The sequence below is a fragment of the Anticarsia gemmatalis genome, chromosome 13 (genome assembly GCF_050436995.1).
Source record: "Anticarsia gemmatalis isolate Benzon Research Colony breed Stoneville strain chromosome 13, ilAntGemm2 primary, whole genome shotgun sequence".
NCBI lineage: Eukaryota > Metazoa > Arthropoda > Insecta > Lepidoptera > Erebidae > Anticarsia > Anticarsia gemmatalis.
In genome coordinates this window covers 10,242,318-10,264,061 of record NC_134757.1, presented here as the reverse complement: position 1 = coordinate 10,264,061, position 21,744 = coordinate 10,242,318, and the positions used below count along the sequence as shown (strand labels likewise).

General features: G+C 36.3%; 1 protein-coding gene across 4 annotated transcripts; it reads left to right on the top strand.

The window, feature by feature from the left end:
• Nucleotides 1-111: 111 nt before the first annotated feature.
• Nucleotides 112-17,449, top strand: LOC142977576 (uncharacterized). 4 transcript variants are annotated; one of them, XM_076121548.1, is made up of 16 exons: nucleotides 112-733; nucleotides 1,795-2,020; nucleotides 2,693-2,982; nucleotides 3,336-3,474; nucleotides 6,219-6,376; nucleotides 6,667-6,810; nucleotides 7,271-7,458; nucleotides 7,845-8,145; nucleotides 8,406-8,492; nucleotides 8,837-8,954; nucleotides 9,509-9,573; nucleotides 9,656-9,753; nucleotides 10,102-10,222; nucleotides 10,905-11,102; nucleotides 12,480-12,649; nucleotides 13,160-17,449. In XM_076121548.1, exons 1-16 carry the CDS (start codon nucleotides 608-610, stop codon nucleotides 13,275-13,277), a joined length of 2,547 nt encoding a protein of 848 aa, XP_075977663.1. In that variant the 5' UTR covers nucleotides 112-607; the 3' UTR covers nucleotides 13,278-17,449. The 4 variants fall into 4 exon arrangements, with proteins under 4 accessions (XP_075977663.1, XP_075977662.1, XP_075977659.1 ...); XM_076121547.1 differs by having other exon boundaries at nucleotides 3,321-3,474; nucleotides 10,908-11,102; XM_076121544.1 differs by having other exon boundaries at nucleotides 3,321-3,474.
• The last annotated feature ends 4,295 nt before the right edge of the window (nucleotides 17,450-21,744 follow it).

The window sequence follows — 21,744 nt, the reverse complement described above, 5'->3', positions numbered from 1 at the left end:
TTATTCAAAAACTAATAAAAATATCAACTGTGTAATTAAACTGATGACTTAATAATTTGTCATTGCTACGTGAATGAGTTGAATTTAAAAATCACAATTGACCATAAACAATCGAATAAAATGGCGTCCGGTTTTTTGTGTGTGCGACAAAATTATTGTTTTCATGATATTGAGAATTTTAATTGAATTTCTGATATTTGATACTACTTTTTAGTGTTAAAATAACATTATGAAGTGCAATAATGTGTTCAGTGAACTAAAAAGCACCACAATTCTCAAAAATAATGTGCGTGTCAGTCTTGCTAGTAGCGTCGTTGTCCTATGCCGCCTTTTATATTGAGTTCATTAGACCAATTTACGAGGATTTTCTCGTGTAAATTGATGTTCGACGGTCATTGATAGTCACTATAAGTATGAATTTACATAGATCAAACGTTTTTGTCGGCATTGTGATCGATGGGTGCGTTGTGCGTTTGTAGTAGTGAAAGCGTACATACATGTTCGTAATGATAAAACTGTCATGAGGACTCTTGTTTACTATCAAATAGTGAATTTGTGTTAGTGAATTTTATTTTTCAAATGTAATGAATTATATTAAGTGTTAAAAATGTGTATGCCAACTCCTAATAATGTGTCGGGCTTCGGTTACTCGTGGGGCTTTACGAGTTCTGCGGACCTTACGAAGGGTGAGGTGGAGACTCCAAGCAGCCTGAGTTATACCCTAGGAAATACGGTAAGTTGTCAAATCTACCAGATATAAATACGTAGAATAGAGCTTAAGTATAAATAAAGCTATAATAATGTCTATCTGTTTAACAAAGAGACTTGTGCATACTAATTAACTTTCACGGTTCATTTGAATCCTATTGCATACTAGAGTGGTGCAGTAATTACTCTGAAACTAAAGCTATTATTATAACATTTCTAATTAGACACAAAGTACCCAATATCTACCTTTGATAAAAATACAATTTTTCCTAGTTATAATTTGATATTTTGACTGTATAGACAGCTGTAAAGTTTAAAGATAAAGCCTCATTGATACTTATCAACACTACTTATTAGTAGTTTAGAGGTTATATTGAACTTAGGTTTAGTGTACATAGGTTAATTGTTTGTTGTTTAAAGCCTCCAAATTATACATAAACAATAACAAATATGGAACAGGAAGTCATTTCAAAAAAGTACTTGCTTATATAGTAGATAACATAATAAAATGTTTTATATCTGTTTTCATTGTCTTAAAGATTGAGTAGTTTATTCTAAAAAAGTACTTCTTACATAGTTTCAGATTAATGTTCATTAAAATACATTTGTAGCTGTAATTACTCTTCACCTTGTTTACTTCTTGTTATCTTGTTACATTGGCAAATTAATGATAAACACATTAACTAATAGGACAATTACATGTTAAGCATTAAGATATTTTGAAAGAAACTTTTAAACAAATAAAAATAGGGTAATATGTGTAACTGCAAGGCATTTTCATCTGGCCCCATCATAAAACTTATTTCAAGCAGTTGTAGCTTATATTTTTGTAAACAAAATGATTAGGTTCCTATATGTTCTATTGTTTGACAACTTAGTAGAGAGCCGTGTATGCCAGGTTTTTGAGTGGCACAGATATGATAAATTTAGAATTTAGAGAATCAGTGACTCCAGGGTCATGCTGTTGACAGTGGCTTGTCTGAAATGGCTACTATATTGTAAAGCTACCCAGAATCCTGAATAATCTAGATCAAATTTAGATACATGTCATTTGGGTCATTACAAAGCAACATTTTTATTTCTCAGGTATCCCCAGAAACAACCTTAACGGTTATGTCAACGAACAAACCACAAGTACAAGAAAAGGTTGGAGCAGTTACAGTAGCAGTATCAAATGCTGGGGCCCAGTTGACGAGGGTTGTGACGACTGGTACTCCACTGTCAGGGCGACGGGCTATGTTTGTAGTGAATGATGCACCTGCACACACTTTGAACAGGGTGTCACAGCAGAATCAGACGGCTACTATACAAAGTGAGTTTTTGAACCTGTAGTTAAGATTTGTTAACTAATTATTATTAATATATGGTCAATAATTATAGCCTAGTTGTCATTAGGCTACTGATTTAAAAATATGAAGAAAATACACGAGCATTTCTTAATTTTAGAGTAAATTCTCACAGAATGAATACTACAATCTCATTAAATAATTTACTCTTTTTAAAATCTTTATACTAGTGGATAAGTCAAAGATTTCCTGAAAAATCTTTTAAAGAATTGTTGTTACTTAATATGATCCACCAACTTAATTATATTTCGAGGTAGTAATTGGTATTATAAACCTTGTATTAAGTAATAAACTTCAGTGATAGCAATAAGTGATTGATTACATAATCTATCAATTGAGTGACATGATAAGTAATTAAGGAAATATATCAATACATTTTATACTAACCTTCTTATGGAGTGTGACTCACGTCATGATACATTGACTTTGCTTATAAAATGACAATACTAAGGAGTAATATTTTGTATAAGAAATTTTATGATACTTTTATTCATATATTTCGATCACACTGTTTACCTATGATCAAATATTACACCTTTAGTAGAAGAAACGGGCTAGTCTCCCATTGGCATATTCAAAAGCCAATTGTTATAATACCAAAGGAAGACTTTAATAACCTTAAAATCATATTGTTTCAGCAACGAACTTAGCAGCTAAACCATTCATGACTCCAATCGGTCCTATCCAGTTAACCGCAGAAGAATGCAACGAGATATTAATGAAACGGGCTCTACAAGCTCAAGGGATACCGACACCAGTTATAGATGCATCACAATTAAATCACACGATTCTTAATGGAGGTTTAAAGAGTTTGGCAGAAGCGACGGCGCAGCAAGCTCAAGCGGAGAATATACAGACGACGACGGTACATCAACATCACTTGTTGCATACGAAACAGGAACCTGGGACTGCGAATAACTCGCCAAAAGTAAGTTTTATATACAAGCCTAGTATTTACTGATTGGAACTTGCTCCGGTTAGGAAAAAAAAAAACTCTTATTAAATGGTTCTTGAATCAAGAGTGCAAGTTCTTCATTCATTCAACCGTATCAAATGTAAGTTATACGGAAATTTGACAGTTTTACTAAATTTCGTATAATGTAAGAAGGAAAAATTTTCGAATTGCCGAATATTTTATAGGTACGTTTGCACCCCATTGGCCGACACTTTTTTAGTTATAAATATTATCCAACACCATCAGACAAGTTTATAGTAGTTTTAGTTAAAATTCTCGTAGTTAGTAGTCGTATAGTAACGTATTGTTAGACGGTGTATTCGCAGACGGAGCTAATGAACAGCAACTCGATGGTGACGTCACAGCCGCCGGCCACCGTCAAGGAGCGCCCCTACACTTGCGGCGAGTGCGGCAAGTCCTTCCTGCTCAAACATCATCTTACTACGCATGCGAGAGTTCATACTGGTATGTAACACTCTTGAATGCCTATATATAAAAACACCCAGTTAAGCTAAGTACTTGCAAATAAACCCGAGTATCAGAAAAAAGGATCTTGAGATCTACATAACATTACTTAAGTTCGTCGTTGTTAGACTTTTTTCCGTGATAGTTATTCAGTGTTTAAAGAATTCGAAATTACTTTTGTTAGTTCCTGATCTAATATCCTTTTTTTGATAGCTTCAACGACATGAACAAACGCTTTACGTACACCTCATATGGATCAATGCGGTCTTCATTCTTGCAGTCCTTTTCATCATGACAATTTGTGGCATACCTTAGAACAAAAACAATCACAAGTCACACATTTAAGATGGATATTTTAGCTTTCATCATTGCTGGGCAAAACCCGTCCTAAACAGACGTACAGAACAACTGACTATACGTCGTTATTTCAATGAATAAAAAAATGGACAAATCACCCACAATCATCTGATTCCAAACTAACCATAGCTTGTAGTATGGTAACCAGACAACTGTTAAACATACTTATACACTTTAAATACACACTTATATAGATAAATATACAACAATGCTATTGAATACATATAATTTTTAATACCGTATCAAAATTCTCATCATTTGCATTTACCAGCAGTATCAAAACTCACATAATAAATTCTCACCATGAAGATGGATTTACGAGTTCATTAGTAGTAGTAATAGTATTTTATAGTGTTGTCGTAACAAAGTACCCGCATTATTTATACGAGCGGACATCGAACGGTGACCCAATTTCATTTTTATTATACGTATCGTTCCGATACTTGCATTCTGGCATACGAAAAATGTATTATTTAGTAAAACGTGTTTTGTCTTTATCTTTCTACCTAATACTGATATTATAAATGCGAAGGTTTGTTACTCTTTCAAGCAAATACTGCTAATTATGATGATATCTAGCATACAGATAGTTTATAACCTGGATTTTCCCCCGTGAAACATCCAGTCTTACCGAGGAGCATCGTGTTATAACCCAGGTAACTGGGTTGTGGAGGTCCGATAGGCAGTCGCTCTATGTAGAAACACTGGTATTCAGCTGCATCCGATGAAACGCCGATCCGATTGACGCGGGCTAAGCCGCATGTAGGAATTAGTGTTATATTATTTAAGGCAGGCGTAGTTGTTTCATGCATTGAATTTTTAAAATAAGTTCTACAAAATATATGGTTATACAAAGAAAACTGGTACAGCATTAAATTTTATTACTAAGGTATTATTATTATGAGTAAACATCGTAAAACTAAACAAAGTCCAAAGTTTTCTTTTATGAGAGTAACGTTACGTTATATTAATGCTATTAACAAAATACTTACAACTAGTTTATTTATAATGAGAATTTAAGAATGAACAACATAATATGTGTACGCACAATTATTGACTTTAAAATCTATACTAATATTATAAAGCTGAAGAGTTTGTTTGTTTGTTTGATTGTTTGTTTGTTTGTTTGTTTGTTTGAACGCGCTAATCTCAGAAACTACAGGTCCGATTTGAAAAATTCTTTCAGTGTTAGATAGCCAATTTATCGAGGAAGGTTATAGGCTACATATCATCACGCTACGACCAATAGGAGCAGAGTACCAGTAAAAAATGTTACAAAAACGGGGATAATTTTGACCCATTCTCTCTTATGTGACGCAAGCGAAGTTGCGCGGGTCAGCTATCCCTAAATATAATGATGTTTTAGAGTGTAAAGCATCCTTTGATCCGCTAAAATAATTAATAGTTGCTTATTTGTATTTGAATTAAGTTTGTTTCGTTTAAAATGATCCCAAACATCGTTTATTTGGTTTAAAGATGAAAGAAAAACTTATTCAAAGTTCATCTAAGGATTATCAAAAAGCTTATATGTTTTCTAACATTATTATTCAATCAAGGAAACAATGTTGATCTATTGGTTATAATATTTTTTACTACCAGTTGACCCCGCTGTTTCAAAGTCATACAAAGATGTCTAACAAGTTTCATTGATTTATATGTTAAAAAAAATATCATACCCGTTTGGTATTTGAACTCGTTTTTATACATTTTTCTCTAAGATGTTATCTGTGCCTATTAAAAACATTTAAAAATAATATCGGTGTCGATTTTTTAATAATTCATACGATATTTGATAGTGGTAAGAATTTATATAAATATTTGGATAGATAAAGGTTTAATAAAGGAAGTGTCAATATCAGAATCTGTTTAATTCAAAGATTAATAGAGTATAGAAATAGCAATTAATACGATTGTAGAAAGTATTAAACCATAAAAAACTTCCTTTACGTTAAAAATAACGATTGAGCAGAGCCGCGTGGCACTGTTCTTTTAAGTATTGTATTAGAAAATGTTCTCCTCATAATCACTTTCCTCGTCCAAAAGAACTTGTCGAATTCGTCGAGCCGTTCTCGTTTGGCACTTAGATACATATTTATTTATTTATATAGATTCAATATAATATACACACATAAAAAGCTCTTACAATATCCATTAGAACATTCTAGCAGTGCACGTACGATTGCGGTCCGCTCTGTTTCAGGTGAGCGACCGCACTTGTGCGTGCACTGCGGGAAATCATTCGCACACAAGCATTGTCTGAACACACACCTGCGTCTGCACTCCACCGAGCGACCCTACAAATGCCCTGATTGCAAGAAAGCCTTCACACTCAAACACCATCTACTATCACATTCACGGGTAAAATATATATAATATATTTATTATAGGTGAACGGCCCCATGTATGCGCGCACTGCGGTAAAGCGTTCGCTCGAAAGCATTGTCTCAACACTCATCTGTTGTTGCACTCGGCTGAGCGGCCGTACAGGTGCCACGAGTGTAAAATGGCCTTTACCTTGAAACATCATCTTGTTACGCATTCTAGGGTGAGTTTTTTGTATTTGTGTTACAAAGTTTCAGAAAGCAGAGGAACCAACTACTCTTGGTTAAAATTGTAATTTTTTGCGGAAATTTCGTCATCATTTCGATAGGCGTATGTGGTAGGTGAATTAACGACGTTATTGCTTATGCCAATCCCTTGAACTAAAGAGAGGATAAAACAAGTGTTTATTCAAGCCTCATTCTAGTGATCACAAAAAAATATGGGCTTCCTAATGCATATCTATTTTTTTTATTGAAACATGTTTTTAATGTTACATTGTATTGTATTCGTCAGGTACACAGTCGTGATCGTCCGTTCGTATGCAACGAGTGCGGGCGCGGGTTCCCTTTGAAGCGACATCTGGTGACGCACAGCAAGTACCATGCGGGCGAACGACCGTACGTCTGTAGTGACTGTGGGGAAAGCTTTGCGCAAAAGGTATGTTTATTTCATAATATGTAAAATTATGCATATTTATATTTGATTTCTTGAGGTGTCGGCGCTAAGGTTAAACTGGTTTAAGCTTGAGAATAATTTTCGTTTACCTATTTCTGCCCCACTTTTGAGTAAGGCTCTTCTCTCCAATTGAGGAATGTTTCGGTGTTGAGTCCACTATGCTTGCCAATTAGTGCAAGTTGGGGACTACATGATCTAAAAGAAAATACTATTATTAGGCTTGCACGGTTTTATCACGGTGTTTTCTTTCACCGTTCGAACAAGTTATAATTAATTATATTACCTGGCAACACACGAATTTTCGAAGTTAAAGAACTTCGAAAAATCATTGGTGTGGTGCCTCAAGTTTGAATTGTTCACAATTTACGTGGGACGAGTATACTTAGTCCACTCGGCCATCATTATTTCATAAATCATTCTAATATATTTGTTAACATTGCAGGAGCACCTAGTGATGCACAGTCGGTTCCACGGCTCGCTGTCGCCGTACGTGTGCGGCGACTGCGGCGTGACGTTCGCGCGCAAGTTCCAGCTCGTGAACCACGGCCGCGTGCACGGCCGCGTGCCGCACGCCTGCCCCGTCTGCGGGAAGGAGTTCCTGCAGAAACGGACGCTCGTCGCGCATATGAAGTACGTGTAATACTGCTATAGATACCGCTAACGGCTAAACCACTTGAAAATTAGTTATAGTATGAAACGCACAGAACGTAGATTCAGTACAGAGGGGCAGAGGCACTCAGTCGGCGTGATATACTAATCGGACAGCAGAAGCGCTATAATTCGTTGTTTGAGACTTGATCTTTCACAATACATAGTTCGATTAATGATTATTTACAATTTACCTAAACTGTGTTTTAATAACTGTATAACCAATCAGATTTTACACGACGAAGATTAGTAAAGTACGAGTATTCAGTTATGATCATAAGACATAATGAATTAAACTAGAGATAGTGGTCAGTGTCACTGTCATGTATGCACAATTTCCATTCTTAACTATTTTTTTTATATTCCAGAATCCACACAGGAGAAGGTGCGGTCGCGTGTCTAGAATGCGGTGAAGCTTTCAAATGTAAATCAGAACTGCAAGAGCACTGTGAAATGACGCGGCACTGCCTCAGTGCGTCGCAATCCAAGCAACAACAACAACAACAGCAGCAAGCGCAGCAACAGGCTCAGCAACAAGCCCAACAACAGGCGCAACAACAAGCCCAGCAACAAGCTCAACAACAGGCACAACAGCAGGCGCAACAACAACAACAGCAACAACAGGCGACTGTTATTAAACAGGATGATTTTAAACCACAGATTGTACAGGTAAGGAATTTTATAATTTTAATTTAAAAAATCTTAGTTTCCGTCATTCTTTGCTTATACTTTCATTTAATTTCTTGATGACAGTAGTCATAAATCCATGATTCCTTGATTTTTTAGTTTAATTGTGCCTGTCGTCACGTGTTCTGTCGATTGATGATATCGGTCTTTTGCCTATTCATTTTTGCGATAGATTCTAATCTTCGTAGGATGATTGGTTCAAATTAAAATTTAAGTAATTTATTTGATGCTTGTTATTACAGGTTATAGGTGCGGACGGACAACTAGTATCGGAGAAAACGACACCTGGATACGCGTGTCCCGAATGCGGTTCCTGTTTTAATACTAAGGTTAGTATTAAGTACACTGATCGATTAGTGACACAGTCTACGCTGCTCTATTAGGCTAAGTTCATATGATCGCGCGAAACCGAGCGGAACTTTCGACCGCGCGGTACATGATCGAAGTAAACAGCTAGTATCGAAAGTTCCGCTCGGTTTCGCGCGATCATATGAACTTAGCCTTAATCTTCGGTGTAGTGCCGTACCGCTGGTGTCGACTGTCGGGGACCTGCCCTGTGTCATGCCCGCGCGGCTGCACATGTCGACTCTCTCGTTTTATAGCGCTGGCGTCTGCTAAGCGCTCGACCTCCTGTAGTGATGTGACGTGTGTGTAATGGTGTTTGTGCCCCCAGGAGGCGCTGTCGCTGCACGTGCGGCTGCACGCGGGGGACCGCACGTGCGTCACGGACCTGTGCGCGCTCACGGCCGCGCTGCAGCCCGGCCTCGTGGCCGCGCACCACGCCACGCAGCGTACGTAGCCACTACTGCCTACTACTTACCCTCCTGTATAACACTTGCATGACATTAAAAGCATTCGCTGCGTTAAGCGGACGCAAGGCGCGTGCGGCCGCACCGCGTGCTTGTTTCAAGTCATGTGATGTCGCAGCGCTGCGTGAGGCAGGGAGCCGTCGCACGCGGCGCGGGTGACGGAGTACTCGCCGCGTGTATGCGCGACGGAGCGTAATCCATAGTTATCGACTGTATACCTACGCGATCGACATCATACTGGCGGCGCTGCGACAGACGGGCGACCGTCGCGGGTGCCCGTGACGGAGCAAGCGTGCGCACGGTACGGACGTCCGCGGCGGGCACCCGCTTAACGCAGCGAATGCCCTAGGATGGCTCAATATATATCATTCAATATAAAAAATAAAGTCCGTCGTCAAGACGTTTTCAATTTACTGGACTACTTGGAGTAGTCCGCATACTGGAAGCGCACTGTCTCAGCACAGGCAGACATCAGGCGAATGTAGTCGAGTTTGCGATGTTTCTACGATTTTATATCATCAAAATTTATTTTTCAGATCAACCAATTCAAATCATATCATCGAACCCCAACAATGTTGTACATACGCAAGTTATAGCCACGGTGAGTGCCATCTCTTGTAATCTATTTATTCAATCATATTTTGTCGCAAAGGACCGCAAATTCAAATATTTATTCATTTTAGAATCATCACGTAACGCCTCCCCGGCCGAAGATTCATTTTTGCGGTGAATGCGGGAAAGGATTTGCGGCTAAACATGGTCTACTAGCACATCAAAGAAGGTACAATACAACCAAGCAATACAATAATTTTCTAACTCTTAAATATTTTAAATAATTTTGAATTTGACCTAAAAATAATGAATAATTTTCATAAAATATGTAACCCATTGTTGTCCCACTGCTGAGCAAGGGTCTCTTCTCGTAATGAGGGAGGAATAAGGCTTCTAGCCTATCACGCAAGAACTGTCTTAAATAACTCTTAGACATGCAAGGTTGTAGGATGTTTTCCTTCACCATAAAAACAAGTGCTAACAATTTTTTATATTTGTCATATTGCGATGAAAACAAGCGTATCCATACGAACATATTTTCTAAACACTTATTTTAATTATTGTTTCGTACTATCAGACACCCAGACGGCAGCTGTACTCTCCGCACGCACGTGTGTGACCAGTGCGGGAAGGCGTTCTTCCAGAAAAACCACCTCATGCTACATCAGAGACAACACATGGACTTACCGCCTAGAACTGTTAGTAATACATTACATTCGTGATAGATATTTAGATATTAAATTACTTTTATTGTGGAAATTACAAGGACCTGAGTAAACATAGGACAACTCTCGATGTGTTTTTTTGTCTTTCATAAGGCACTTGTCCCACCGCCGACGAGAAAACGACAAACTATCGGCTATTTTCTCGTTCAAGAAACGTATAATAGATATGCATTCCATGTAAACAAAAGAGACAAATATACAAACAGTTGAGCAGGTTGAAGCACTCGCTTCACTAGTTTGTTGCTAAGCAACTAGAACCACGAAAGATAACACTCGCTCAGCACGTCGAGAGAGCAACCAGCGGTCAGTGATGCGAGTAATCGCTCGCCTCACTCACGCACTCGTTTGTAGCAGAGCTACACAACTATCGCAACTACGCACTCGCCAACTCGTTTCAAATCCTATCTCTACTCGTTACTCGCTCATCGTTGGCGGTGGGACAACTGCCTAATACAACCCTTACTACCGTATTGAAAAACGCAAAGAGGATGCTCAGAGTAAAGCATTTTGTTCATATTATTCCTGATTCAGCCCGTGACCATGGCCGATAAGGTATTGTTCCCTTAAGTCATCGTTTATGACCTGTTTAGCAATTACTATTATGTGCACAAACCAAATGACTGAAACTGAAATGAAACGATATTTTTCTTCTTAGCAGCAAGTGCAACCCGTAACGCAGCAAGCGCAACAACAAGTGGTGCAACAGGCCGCGCAACAAGCACAACAAGTGCAACAACAGGTGCAGCAACAAGTTCAACAACAGCAACAGCAGCAGCAGCAACAACAACAGCATCAACAACATCAAAACAGCTTGGAGTTAGACCAGGACCATCAGGCTACGCATATACAAGTGGTTCGTTTATTTATATCTTCGAAATAGTAGTAGTAAGGAACAAGCAATCTGTAAGTGTCTATCCGCCAAAGACAAAAGGCGCACTAAATTACTGTATCGGCGACACTCGGTCCATAATGGATGTGCGAAATATGTCATATTGGAAAAAAACTAGTTTAATTCGCAAGTTTGTATGGCCCGATTTTAGATTTAGCTGTACATTCTTGCTACTATCTAAAAATGGAATTAGCTGCTAAATTACTCGGTACTTAAGAGAATTACTAGTTTTGAGCAAATTATTGCTTCTGAATGACAGGTCAATTTTTTACGACTAAAAACAAACAGTTTTTAGTAAAAAAATATTCATAGGCTTGATACACACATGCTCGGCACTAATCGGCCTACCCGGGCGGCAAAACCGAATATGTATGTATGAATATTTGGTAAAAAATGCCTCTCGACATTTGAATGTTTACACCAAATTGTGACAATGGGACCCGAAGGACCTACCCGATCGGCACAAGCCGAACACGTGCAATAATTGTTTCGATTCGGTTTTGTTGTTTTTTAAAAACTACCGAGTCGAACATGTTGACCCCGATATATGTTTAGCAAACCTTATACATAAATAGTCTTTCAGCAGCTGTGGCATCGAAAAAGAAAATCTTGAAATATGCCAACTTTCTAATCAGGAACTGGCAATATTACGAAAAGCGTTGATAACTGCTACCTGAATTTGGCTACCGTGTGGTATTTTTTTGTTTATTTATTCTTGTAATTTAAATACTATTCCCTTACGCGGGTACACTAAGTAACTATAGATGGGCAGGGTAGTAAATAAGTAGATACTTGATGGTAGCTTAGGTTCTGTTTACGTAGTTTGTTTTGTAATCCTTTGAGATTAAGTGATAGCACTCGTTATTGCCGTGAACAGTAAAAATTATGTATCTTAGTAGCTAAGTTATACATAGTTAAAAAGTTTATATTAGTGCTTGCTACACACATATCTGGTTCGGCATTAATCGGACTAGCCGGCAGTTACCGAATATGTGTGAAGCAAGCCGTAGGTACAGTAATTGTATATATAGATTAATGTCTCGTTTTACTGGCTCTCATGAACCTTCGATTTGCCTAACAATTTGAATTTTGTCAGAAATATTCGAGAAATGCCCTTGTATTCAGAATGGTGGTGTAGGTTTCGAATTCCGGTCTTTTTTAATTCTCATTCCGAATTTCCTCATTCCGAATTTTGGAGGTCAGGCAAAGTGCTCATACATTTTTCTAGTTTTTAAATTTACCCCAATTGCCATTTCATCTATTGTATATCTTCCAAAAGCCGTGAAACCGGTATTTAAAAGTAGCATTAAATATGAATAACAGCCGTTGTTTGTTCTGTAGGTAACGAACAGGTCGGGTCAGGTGATCGGCAACCAGATCGTGGTGGGCGCCGTGGGCGTGGGGCGGCGGCTGGTGGCGCCGCAGCTGCACATCGTGGGGCGCGACAACAAGCCGCAGCTGGCGCACCTCGCGCACAACAAGCACCACGCGCAGAGGCAACACACCACCAGGTACTACACTACCAACTAATATAAAAATCACTTATTCCTTCCATCAATTTTATGTCTTGTTTAAAAAAAGCACACTGCTGTCTTCATCTCTTCATCTAGCCTTTATCGCTATCATACAATGATTTACGGTAGAACCAATTTCTTCATAAACCTATCGCAAATACATGTTAGTTAGTCGATCATATGTATTCATTTTCTATGAGTATGAACGCACCAAAGGATTATTTATAATTCGTCTATGTTGTCCCACAAACTCCATCCAAAGTGCTTACCTATAGACTGCTTTTCATAACAACTCTTACTCATACTCCAGATCATGTTGGATTTATTTTAATCATGAAAATATACATTAGTTTTGCTTGTGGCCAATACTTTATGTATTGGCCGCAAGCAAAACAACATTCTTAACGTTTATTCAACGTTTATTTATCATTAAACTGAAAAAAATATTTAGATTATACAGACTTCATGCTCTAAGTACGTGTATTAAAACATCCCATATTTCCACAGCGGTGACGCGAAAGAAGTAGGCGGCCTAGTCTTATCCGCTGGTCGGAACGGGCTCATCAAGTACGAGATCTCACTACCGCAGCCCACGTCCGTGGTACAAGTGCAGCAGCTGGACTGAGTGAAGCGGGAACCAGACGAACAGATGCTCGTTTGGCTTAAAAAGTGACCTTGAGACACTGTGTGAGTGAAACACTTAACTATTGGCAGTAGTAGATAGATCGACTAGTGTATAATCTAGTGTAGATAAGTACAGGTGTGGTCTATAGTCAGGCTACTATTGCGTCGATTGATTTGTGTAACAGTATGTACGCTTTATGTAACGTAGCGTGCGATATAACACTTTAGTTTGTATGATTACGTGTTATATAACATTTCAATTCAATAGTGTTATATAACAGGCTATGTTATTTAAGTGTATATACCATAACGGTAGAATTTTGTTTTAAGCATAGTATAGTTTTGATGAAATTAATACTAGTAAATTGTCAATTAAATGATTACATCACAATTTTCTATAAGTATCTTTTATAAAGTTGAAATTTGAAAACATTAAACTGTAAATTATCGATAGTTAACTTTTCGAGGCGATCAAAAATCGTTTTAATCGCCACAAATTATAGTGGCCTGACTATGGGCAGTATAATTTCTTTACTACAGCAGGTATGATACTATAGTTGATCTATCTGTGGCTAACAATAGGTTATTAAAACCGGCTGTAAGTTCAGTGTACTAGTGTGGGGAATTATAGCGTCGAAAGTTGTGTAAGACCTCGGTGATATAAGTGTGTGAATTATAGAAATAAATGGCTTTTAGGAATCCTAACATAGATCTTTAAACGTTTGGATAGTCTAATCGAAAGTTAAATCATGTTGGGATTCTTTAAAGTGATTTAATGTATTGTTACAAATTTGGGAGGTCAAAATTAAAGCAATATTGTATTTGTAATTTAGTAAAGTTTATTTTGTGGTGTAATTATTGTAAATTACGAAATTCACTGCCATGTTAAGTGATACTGGGATAGGGTGTGTACCGAATGGTATTTTTGTATATAGAAACGCTATTTTATCCCACACTAGGACACTAAACTTTGTGAACATTTTGTATAGAACATTGACTGAGCGATGAATGTAAATGTGTATTATAGTGTATGCTAAAACAACTTGGTTCATAAAACTTATAATTTCTGTTACACATCGGTGCAGGTCGAATTAGCCTTGTTAGATACAAAAAATTGTATTTTTTATACTGGCAACCACCTCTAAATGTAATGTGAGAGTGTTGTGACTAACTCCGCCCATTTTTAAGTACAAAAGTCCGAGATTGTTGCCAGTGTAAAAAATCTACAGGTGATTTTGTTCCTTTAAATAGCGCGATTTATTATTTTTACCCGAATGACTAAACATTTGTAAGGTCGATTAAAGCAATTGAGAATTTGATTTTTGCATCAACAAAGCTAAATTTTTGAAGAATATTGGATTAAAATCTAAGCCTAAATTAAAAATAATGCCAATAGATTGGAAAGCTTTATTTAATGTATAGACGTCTGCCTTACAATAGAGCCTTAATTTTATCTTTTATTGTCTCATAGGTATAGATAACTTGGGAACTACTTAATTTCGATGGCAATAATTGTTAAACTGATTTATTCAATGTAATATATAGTAAATGTTCTAAAATTTAGGACATTTTTGGTGTGTAAAAAGGCAAGGTTAGAACCATGTTTTTTTATGTAAATTAGCATAGATATAAGGGCAATTTAGTATAATTAGTTATCTCTTGTACATATCAAACACGTTTTTACGGCACTGAATGGCGGATTTTGTAATAAAATGTACAATCTCTATGGTAGGTTTCAGCATTTAAGTTTTGATTGTCTATGATTAAGTAGTTATGTTACTGGCAACTAATTTAAAAATGTTCTAGATTTGTCTATTGTTTTATGAATAACACTGAGTTATTGTTAAATCTTTACACTAGTGTAATATGTTATTGTTGAACCCAAAAACGCACATTTTAGGTTTAAGTTGAAAATGATTGTCAGAACTTTTAATATTATACACATATCAGAACATTTTTAAATCGCTCTAACCATAGACATAACTGAATCATAGACAAAACTATTTTATTTTTAAGACGTCTCGTCGAATAAGCTTTCGTTAAGTACATATTAATAATCAGTTTAATTTTTCTTTTTATAAGTAAATGGCAGGTAAAGGATGAGTGATGTGCAATCAAAATTCAAGATTAGATGGTATAGAGATCTGAGTTTTTATTTTATATAAAACGCGTACTTATTTGATGCATCTTGAATAAATATTAACCTTAGAAATGAAAGGTAGGACGCAAAATTTCTTTATCAAAAGTATTCGTTATCACCTAATGAATAACACGAAAATACACTTTACTTAGAATTGTTTGACGTTTCAACTTGTATTTACTTTACTGACTAAATCAATGAATACATAAATACTTAGTTTAAACTGTATTGTTATATTGGCCGTTGTTGCAAGCTAAATCATGAAATATTAATATTAGTCTAAAAGAGTGAAGAATCGAGTCGCTTTTTTTAGAAAAATATACTTTTGTTTTGATTTAATTCACTATTCAACTATAAAGTGAATTTATAGACCTAAACAGCAAAAAAAATCAGAAAATTTGACTTGAAAGGTTGTGGAAAACCTGAAAAAGTTTATATATTTTGTTTGAAATGTTAATAGCTTATAAAATGCTATTTTATAATGAAGCTGCATCAAATATATGCGTGAAAATAGACTATGAGTAGTGTTGTTTAAGCTCCGAATTCATCTGTAGGTGATCAGAATTTTGTAGAAAAGTGATAGTATAAATGTACTGAGGAATAGTGTTATTATACTTTATCTGGTATAGTGAAAAGGCCAGTTTCATAGCTTCTGGATAAACGCTTATAGCCAGTTGCGCTCGCCGTTCGGTAACGATCTGGAGGTTAAGCAACATGTGCCGCGGTCATTCTATAGATGGGTGACCGTATTTGAACTGAGCGTCTCGGCACGTAAAAATGCGGTCCCGGTTGTTGTCTACTAAGATAGTCGTTAAGCCTTGTCGAAGGCCTTCTAAGTGCAGGCAAATGTATGAAAACAGGTAACTATAAATTTTCCATCTGAACTTAACCGATACTTATTCAGAAGGAGGTGAAACAGGCCATAAATATGTTGATTATTTACTGTTAACCATAGCTTCCAAATATCTTCCTTTAAAATATGTAACAATTAAAATAAATTAAACCATTCCTAAATTATGTAGTAGCGCGCGAGGAGTATGTCTTCCAAAACAATTCGAAACTTAAACAACACTATTTCACCATAAATATAAAAAAGTAGCACTTGTCTATTCTTTTTTTGGTATTTTAAATTGAGAATCTAGTCTGTGATAGGGATTGTCTATTTCTGTCTGTGAAATGTTTTACTTTTTATTTTTACAAGGCATTAACTTAAAAGATTCAAATGAATGTCATTTAAATGTTTTATTCAATTTACGATATCGTGTCAAATATTTTATATTGGTGTAAATAACTTTTACGCTGTAAGTATGAAAGTAATTGTGGAACTTAATTTTTATTATAGCATTAAATCATGTATTAACCAACTTGGCAAGTAATACAGCAGATTGTCTACAATTAGAGGTGGTTTTACAAATAATTATAACGTTTTGTCATATAGATTTAACGTTATAATTAATAACTTTATACTTTTAAAACACCAAAGTAATTCTTCGAGTTTTCAATCTGACTATGGATAAATCCTGGAAGTTTAATTAAATGCCTACTATGTGTAGTCGTCGCCTTATTTTCTAATTTATATACGAATATTAAGTTGACAACCATTTTTGCGTAGTTAAGTTTATTTAAAATGCTTGTAGCGTAAAAGTTATAATGTCTTACTAATAAACGTCGTGTAAGCTCTGAATACTTTAAGTTTTGTCACTTTCGATCAATTTTGAAACTGTATATGAGTGAAAGAGACAAAACGATAACTAATCATAGCTAGTACGACCTTTATTACTAAGACGGATATAATTTTGATCATATATTTTACATTATTACGGACAGAATGATGGAAAGTTAGTTGTACAGTATTATTGTATAAAATGTTACGATGTAATGGCTGCCTAAGCCTACGTTGAACGATCGTTATGTATTTAATTATATTATTATTTTTGAATCTTGACAAGTTGTTTGCCATTAACTTACATGTAAATATTATAGCGGATATCTATAATTTTTATATTAAATGAGAATATACATACCGTAATAGAGTTTTGTGTTTTTCTGTAGCCCCATTAACCAAAATTAAATGGTTCTACCAATTATTAGAAGTAATTATCACTAGATTCAACGGTGAAGGAAAAAATCGCGATGAAAGCTTGATTGCCTAAAAGTTGTTTAACGCATTTCTTAGTCAGCGCGGTGGACTTAAACCTAACTTAAAATGCCCAGCAGTGAGATAGTAATGGGTTAATAAACAGCATTTTATTACCTTTGTTTTGTAACTAGCTAAAATGGAGAGGAAATTTTTATAAAAAGGTTCACAACTCGGTTTGTAAGGGGAAATTCAGTATAATACTTAGGGCGCTACTGTGCTGTTATGCTATATGCTGCGTTATCAAGTTAGTATCTTAATTGTTCTTAATGTATCGTTTCCCGATACAGCTAAATTTGTCCGCTAGTCACGTATCTAAAAGCATACTTGCACTCGAGAGTGATGTGACCTTTAAAATATTAGGTTTAACATACCTATTATGTTTGATAGAGTTGAAGTCTCTACCTGATGAAAGCTCACTTGATTTGAAATTATGTTCTGCTGAATGCAATCTTTTTAACGATAGCCACGGGAACGGGCCAAATAGAAACTAGCGGTCCATCGATTCTACAAACCATTTCACGAACTCAATCTTGAAGTGAAAAATTTCTATCGCACGTACAGCGAATACAATTACTTGACCTTTACACCATTAAGTTGAGGGCTCTCAACGTTTCCAAATACCCTTGGAATCTCTGGGGGCAGTAAAAAGAGGTCTTTTTACACGCGAAATAAGTTTCTTGAGTGTCCCGTATTCGAGTGAACGTTTGTTCATCCCTCAAAAGTTTCGACTCGCTGGTTATACGCTTGGGTACTATAAACCGGAGTGTATTCAGTTGTCCAAATTGTTTCGTCCTTTTAGTATGTTTCGCGAGATTGCCAACGTTTTTATGAAGGATGGTAAATTGGTGCGGTGCAAACGGCCTGTGTGGAATTGTGGTGAGGTTTTGTGTACGGGGAAATTGAATAATTTATGTTTTCTTTGCTGATTTTGTGGTGTTCGTACACTGTAAAAGTGATTGCGTGAAGCTTTATGTTAGTCTTGAGGTTATTGCTACCGTGTAGGGTTTACGTTTCAAAAGAAACTCACAGGATGTCTTGCAGCTGTCGAGTAACTAATACTAGCGTAACTTTGAATCAGCTTCATGTCATCAGACGTTTATTACAGCAGTTGGAATTGATATACGGGTCTTAATATCACTATTACTCGTAATAAAGGCCCGGATTTGGATCCATGCCAGGGAGAAACCTTAATTGCCGACAAGTAAGTGCTAACACGTTTGAATTATCTCTTAGACAAATTGCACCTAAGTATGAGAAATTAAGCCGCGAAGGTACGTACTACGAAATAATTTGAGACTACTTTCTTACTCTCTCTTCTAACTTAAGTCCCTCAGGTCTCAGAAGTAAATTTAGTTTTCTAGACTATCTAGTACCTGACTTATCGGGTCCATCTCCCTTGGGCCTCACAACTTTTGTTGGTGAGGAAGCCGACCTACTTCGACTTACAGTTGTTAGTCTTTTATTCGTAAAAGACTGACCATTAAGACTTTACAAGTTACACCATTATCTTTAAGAAGTTGAGCCTTTAGACGAATAGCTAAATCTAATGGCTACGTCCTTTTAAAATTATTCCCTTTTCACCAGGAAATCTCAAAAGTTAGCCATAAAAATGGCAATTTGCAAAATAAACTAATTTCCGTCCTAAGCCTTCAGAATTGGTCTAATGGGGGTTCTTACAAGTTTTTGCGCGGTCGTAGAATTTCAGCGTAGCTTATTAATTTTGAATTAGATTTTCAGTTTCGTACCTAGGTACTGCCTAACTTTATCCTCAAACTTAAGCACCTGTCCTTGTTGGCAATGTCTTGCGCGAAAAGTAACGCAGTATCTTTTAGGTAAACCTTTTTTATAGGTCATTGACGCGAGTCACGGATACAGTCCCAAGAGAAACACTTGAATTGTCTGACAAGTAGCTATCTATATCTCAGAAAGTCTCACGCACATATTGAACACATTCATCCAAATAACAGATTGATCTACTCAATTCCCAAGGCAGTAGCCTGATAATATACCTATATGCAAAACTACATTTCTCAAAATAAACCTCATTCCGTAGTCCGGTCAGGCGAGTCGAATTCCGAGCTGAATACATTGATCAACCTCTATAAAAGTATCCCAGTTCTCGTCAAAGAACCCCCGGAATAAAGTGATACGCGATACAAGAGTATTTTACAACCGGACACCGGACATCGGTCGTCTTGGAGGGTCAAAGAAAAAACCTTGTTTACGATGTATAGAATGAGTGAGGATGCGTTATGAGAGGGTTGGTTTGTATCGCTTTTTTACTGAAGGGTTTATTCTTATTACTACGGGTCGGGGACGTGTCATGACCGGGATACGCAAATACTACGCGTGACTTTTACGTACTAGACCCCAAAAGGTTTTTTGTGTTATCTAGTGATACATTACAACTATCCCCGAAAGTGTCGTCACCCTGTGATAAAAATTGGATCAGGATTTTGAAGCGCAGTCATATTTGACGCCGTGATTTGTAGTTAGCGACTAAATGAAGACTTTGTAGAAAAACTATCCTTATATTAGGCATGCCATGACTGTAAAACTATCTCTTACGATACTTAATTGTCACTTTATCTATCAAATAACTACAAGACACTTGTCTGTAATATGAAAAGGACCCCTAAGTTATAACACGTTACGGAAAATTCTTAAAGCTTGAATGACTTTTCCCATTCAATTTACCTTTTCATACATTCAGTTATACTCAAGTGTATAATATCTTTGATTCATTTGACTGCGCGAATAAACTTAATTCACGGTCGCATATTTTAATTAGGACTTTCATCTTTTATCCAACAGTTAGTAGGCTCTTAATTAAAATGTTACGAACCTTTGACAAATGAAGCGACGGCATTTAAGTACTCAGTCAATCGATTTCACTTTGAAATTAGCTACAATAAACAGTGGTAGGCAATATCATTAAATACCAATTAATTGTAATATTTATATTTAAGTACTTACCTTTCCGCGCAAAATATGTGTATGTTGTACATGTTTTGCAAAGTGCAAACATTTTTTATGAACGTTTTTAAACTATCGCGTCTGTACACAATACTAAAATGTACAACGGGTCTTAAACGAGGTGAATAATTTAAAGGTTTAAGATAGATTTAGATCGAATGACATCGACCGTGGTCACGGGCTGAATCTTCGTCGTCTCTTTGTGGCGAGAGTTTCAATGCCTATTTATTTTAAACACTTAGGTACTTTATGCTATAATATTAGCTCGGGGAAAAAGTCTTTTCGCATTATAGTATGTATGAACTTCTAATAAAATCTTTTCTCTACACAAAAAAGCTCGATATTTGGGTAACTCACGAGCTCACTGAAAGAAACCTATTGAACCGTGTACTCATTAGTGATTCTTGAAGCCGAAGAGATTTTATTACAAGTTCATACATACTATAATGCGAAAAGACTTTTTCCCCGACCTAATATTGACGGATTTTTTAATCACGAGCTTTTTTTGCTTTGACACGTAGATTTTTCGTGTTCTGAAGTAATAAACTGTATCTTTTATGTTCTAGATAAAATTTGTAGCACCCAAGAGATCGAAAGATATAAAACTGTGCCTGTATGAAATACCTACTATACTAAGGTTCCCTTGAAACGCTTGATACGTGACAGGCTGTGTTGTAAATTGGATTACCTAAAGTCGAAAATAGCTACTATATTCCGTATATTATTAAGTTATTTTTAAATACATAGTTCCTGATTCACCACTTCTAAATTATTATTAGTTTGACCTTAAATGTATATATTTTAGCAATATTTTTCATACATTTTTGGTCTCCTCATCCACCAGATAGTGTAACCGACACTGGTCTATAAGCCGTGAAACTATGTAAATTTAAAAGATAAGTCTATATGCAGCATCGTACCCAAAAGTTGAAAAATAATACATCCATAACTTAATCCTTTATTTCATCCAGACAGATACAGTCTAGAAAACCCTTTCTCCCACGCAAAAACCCTAAATGATTAGCATAGTTAGGGCAAACACTACAACTGGCTGGCTGGCTATAACTACTGACCCTTGTAGCAAATTCCGCCATTTGCCTTAAAACTTTTTGTGACTATTCACTACTGAAAGTAACTTGGATTATTTATTTACCAAGGGGTAGAATAGCTACACAAAGTATGTTTGCGTTTCTTAAAAATTACGATTTTGAC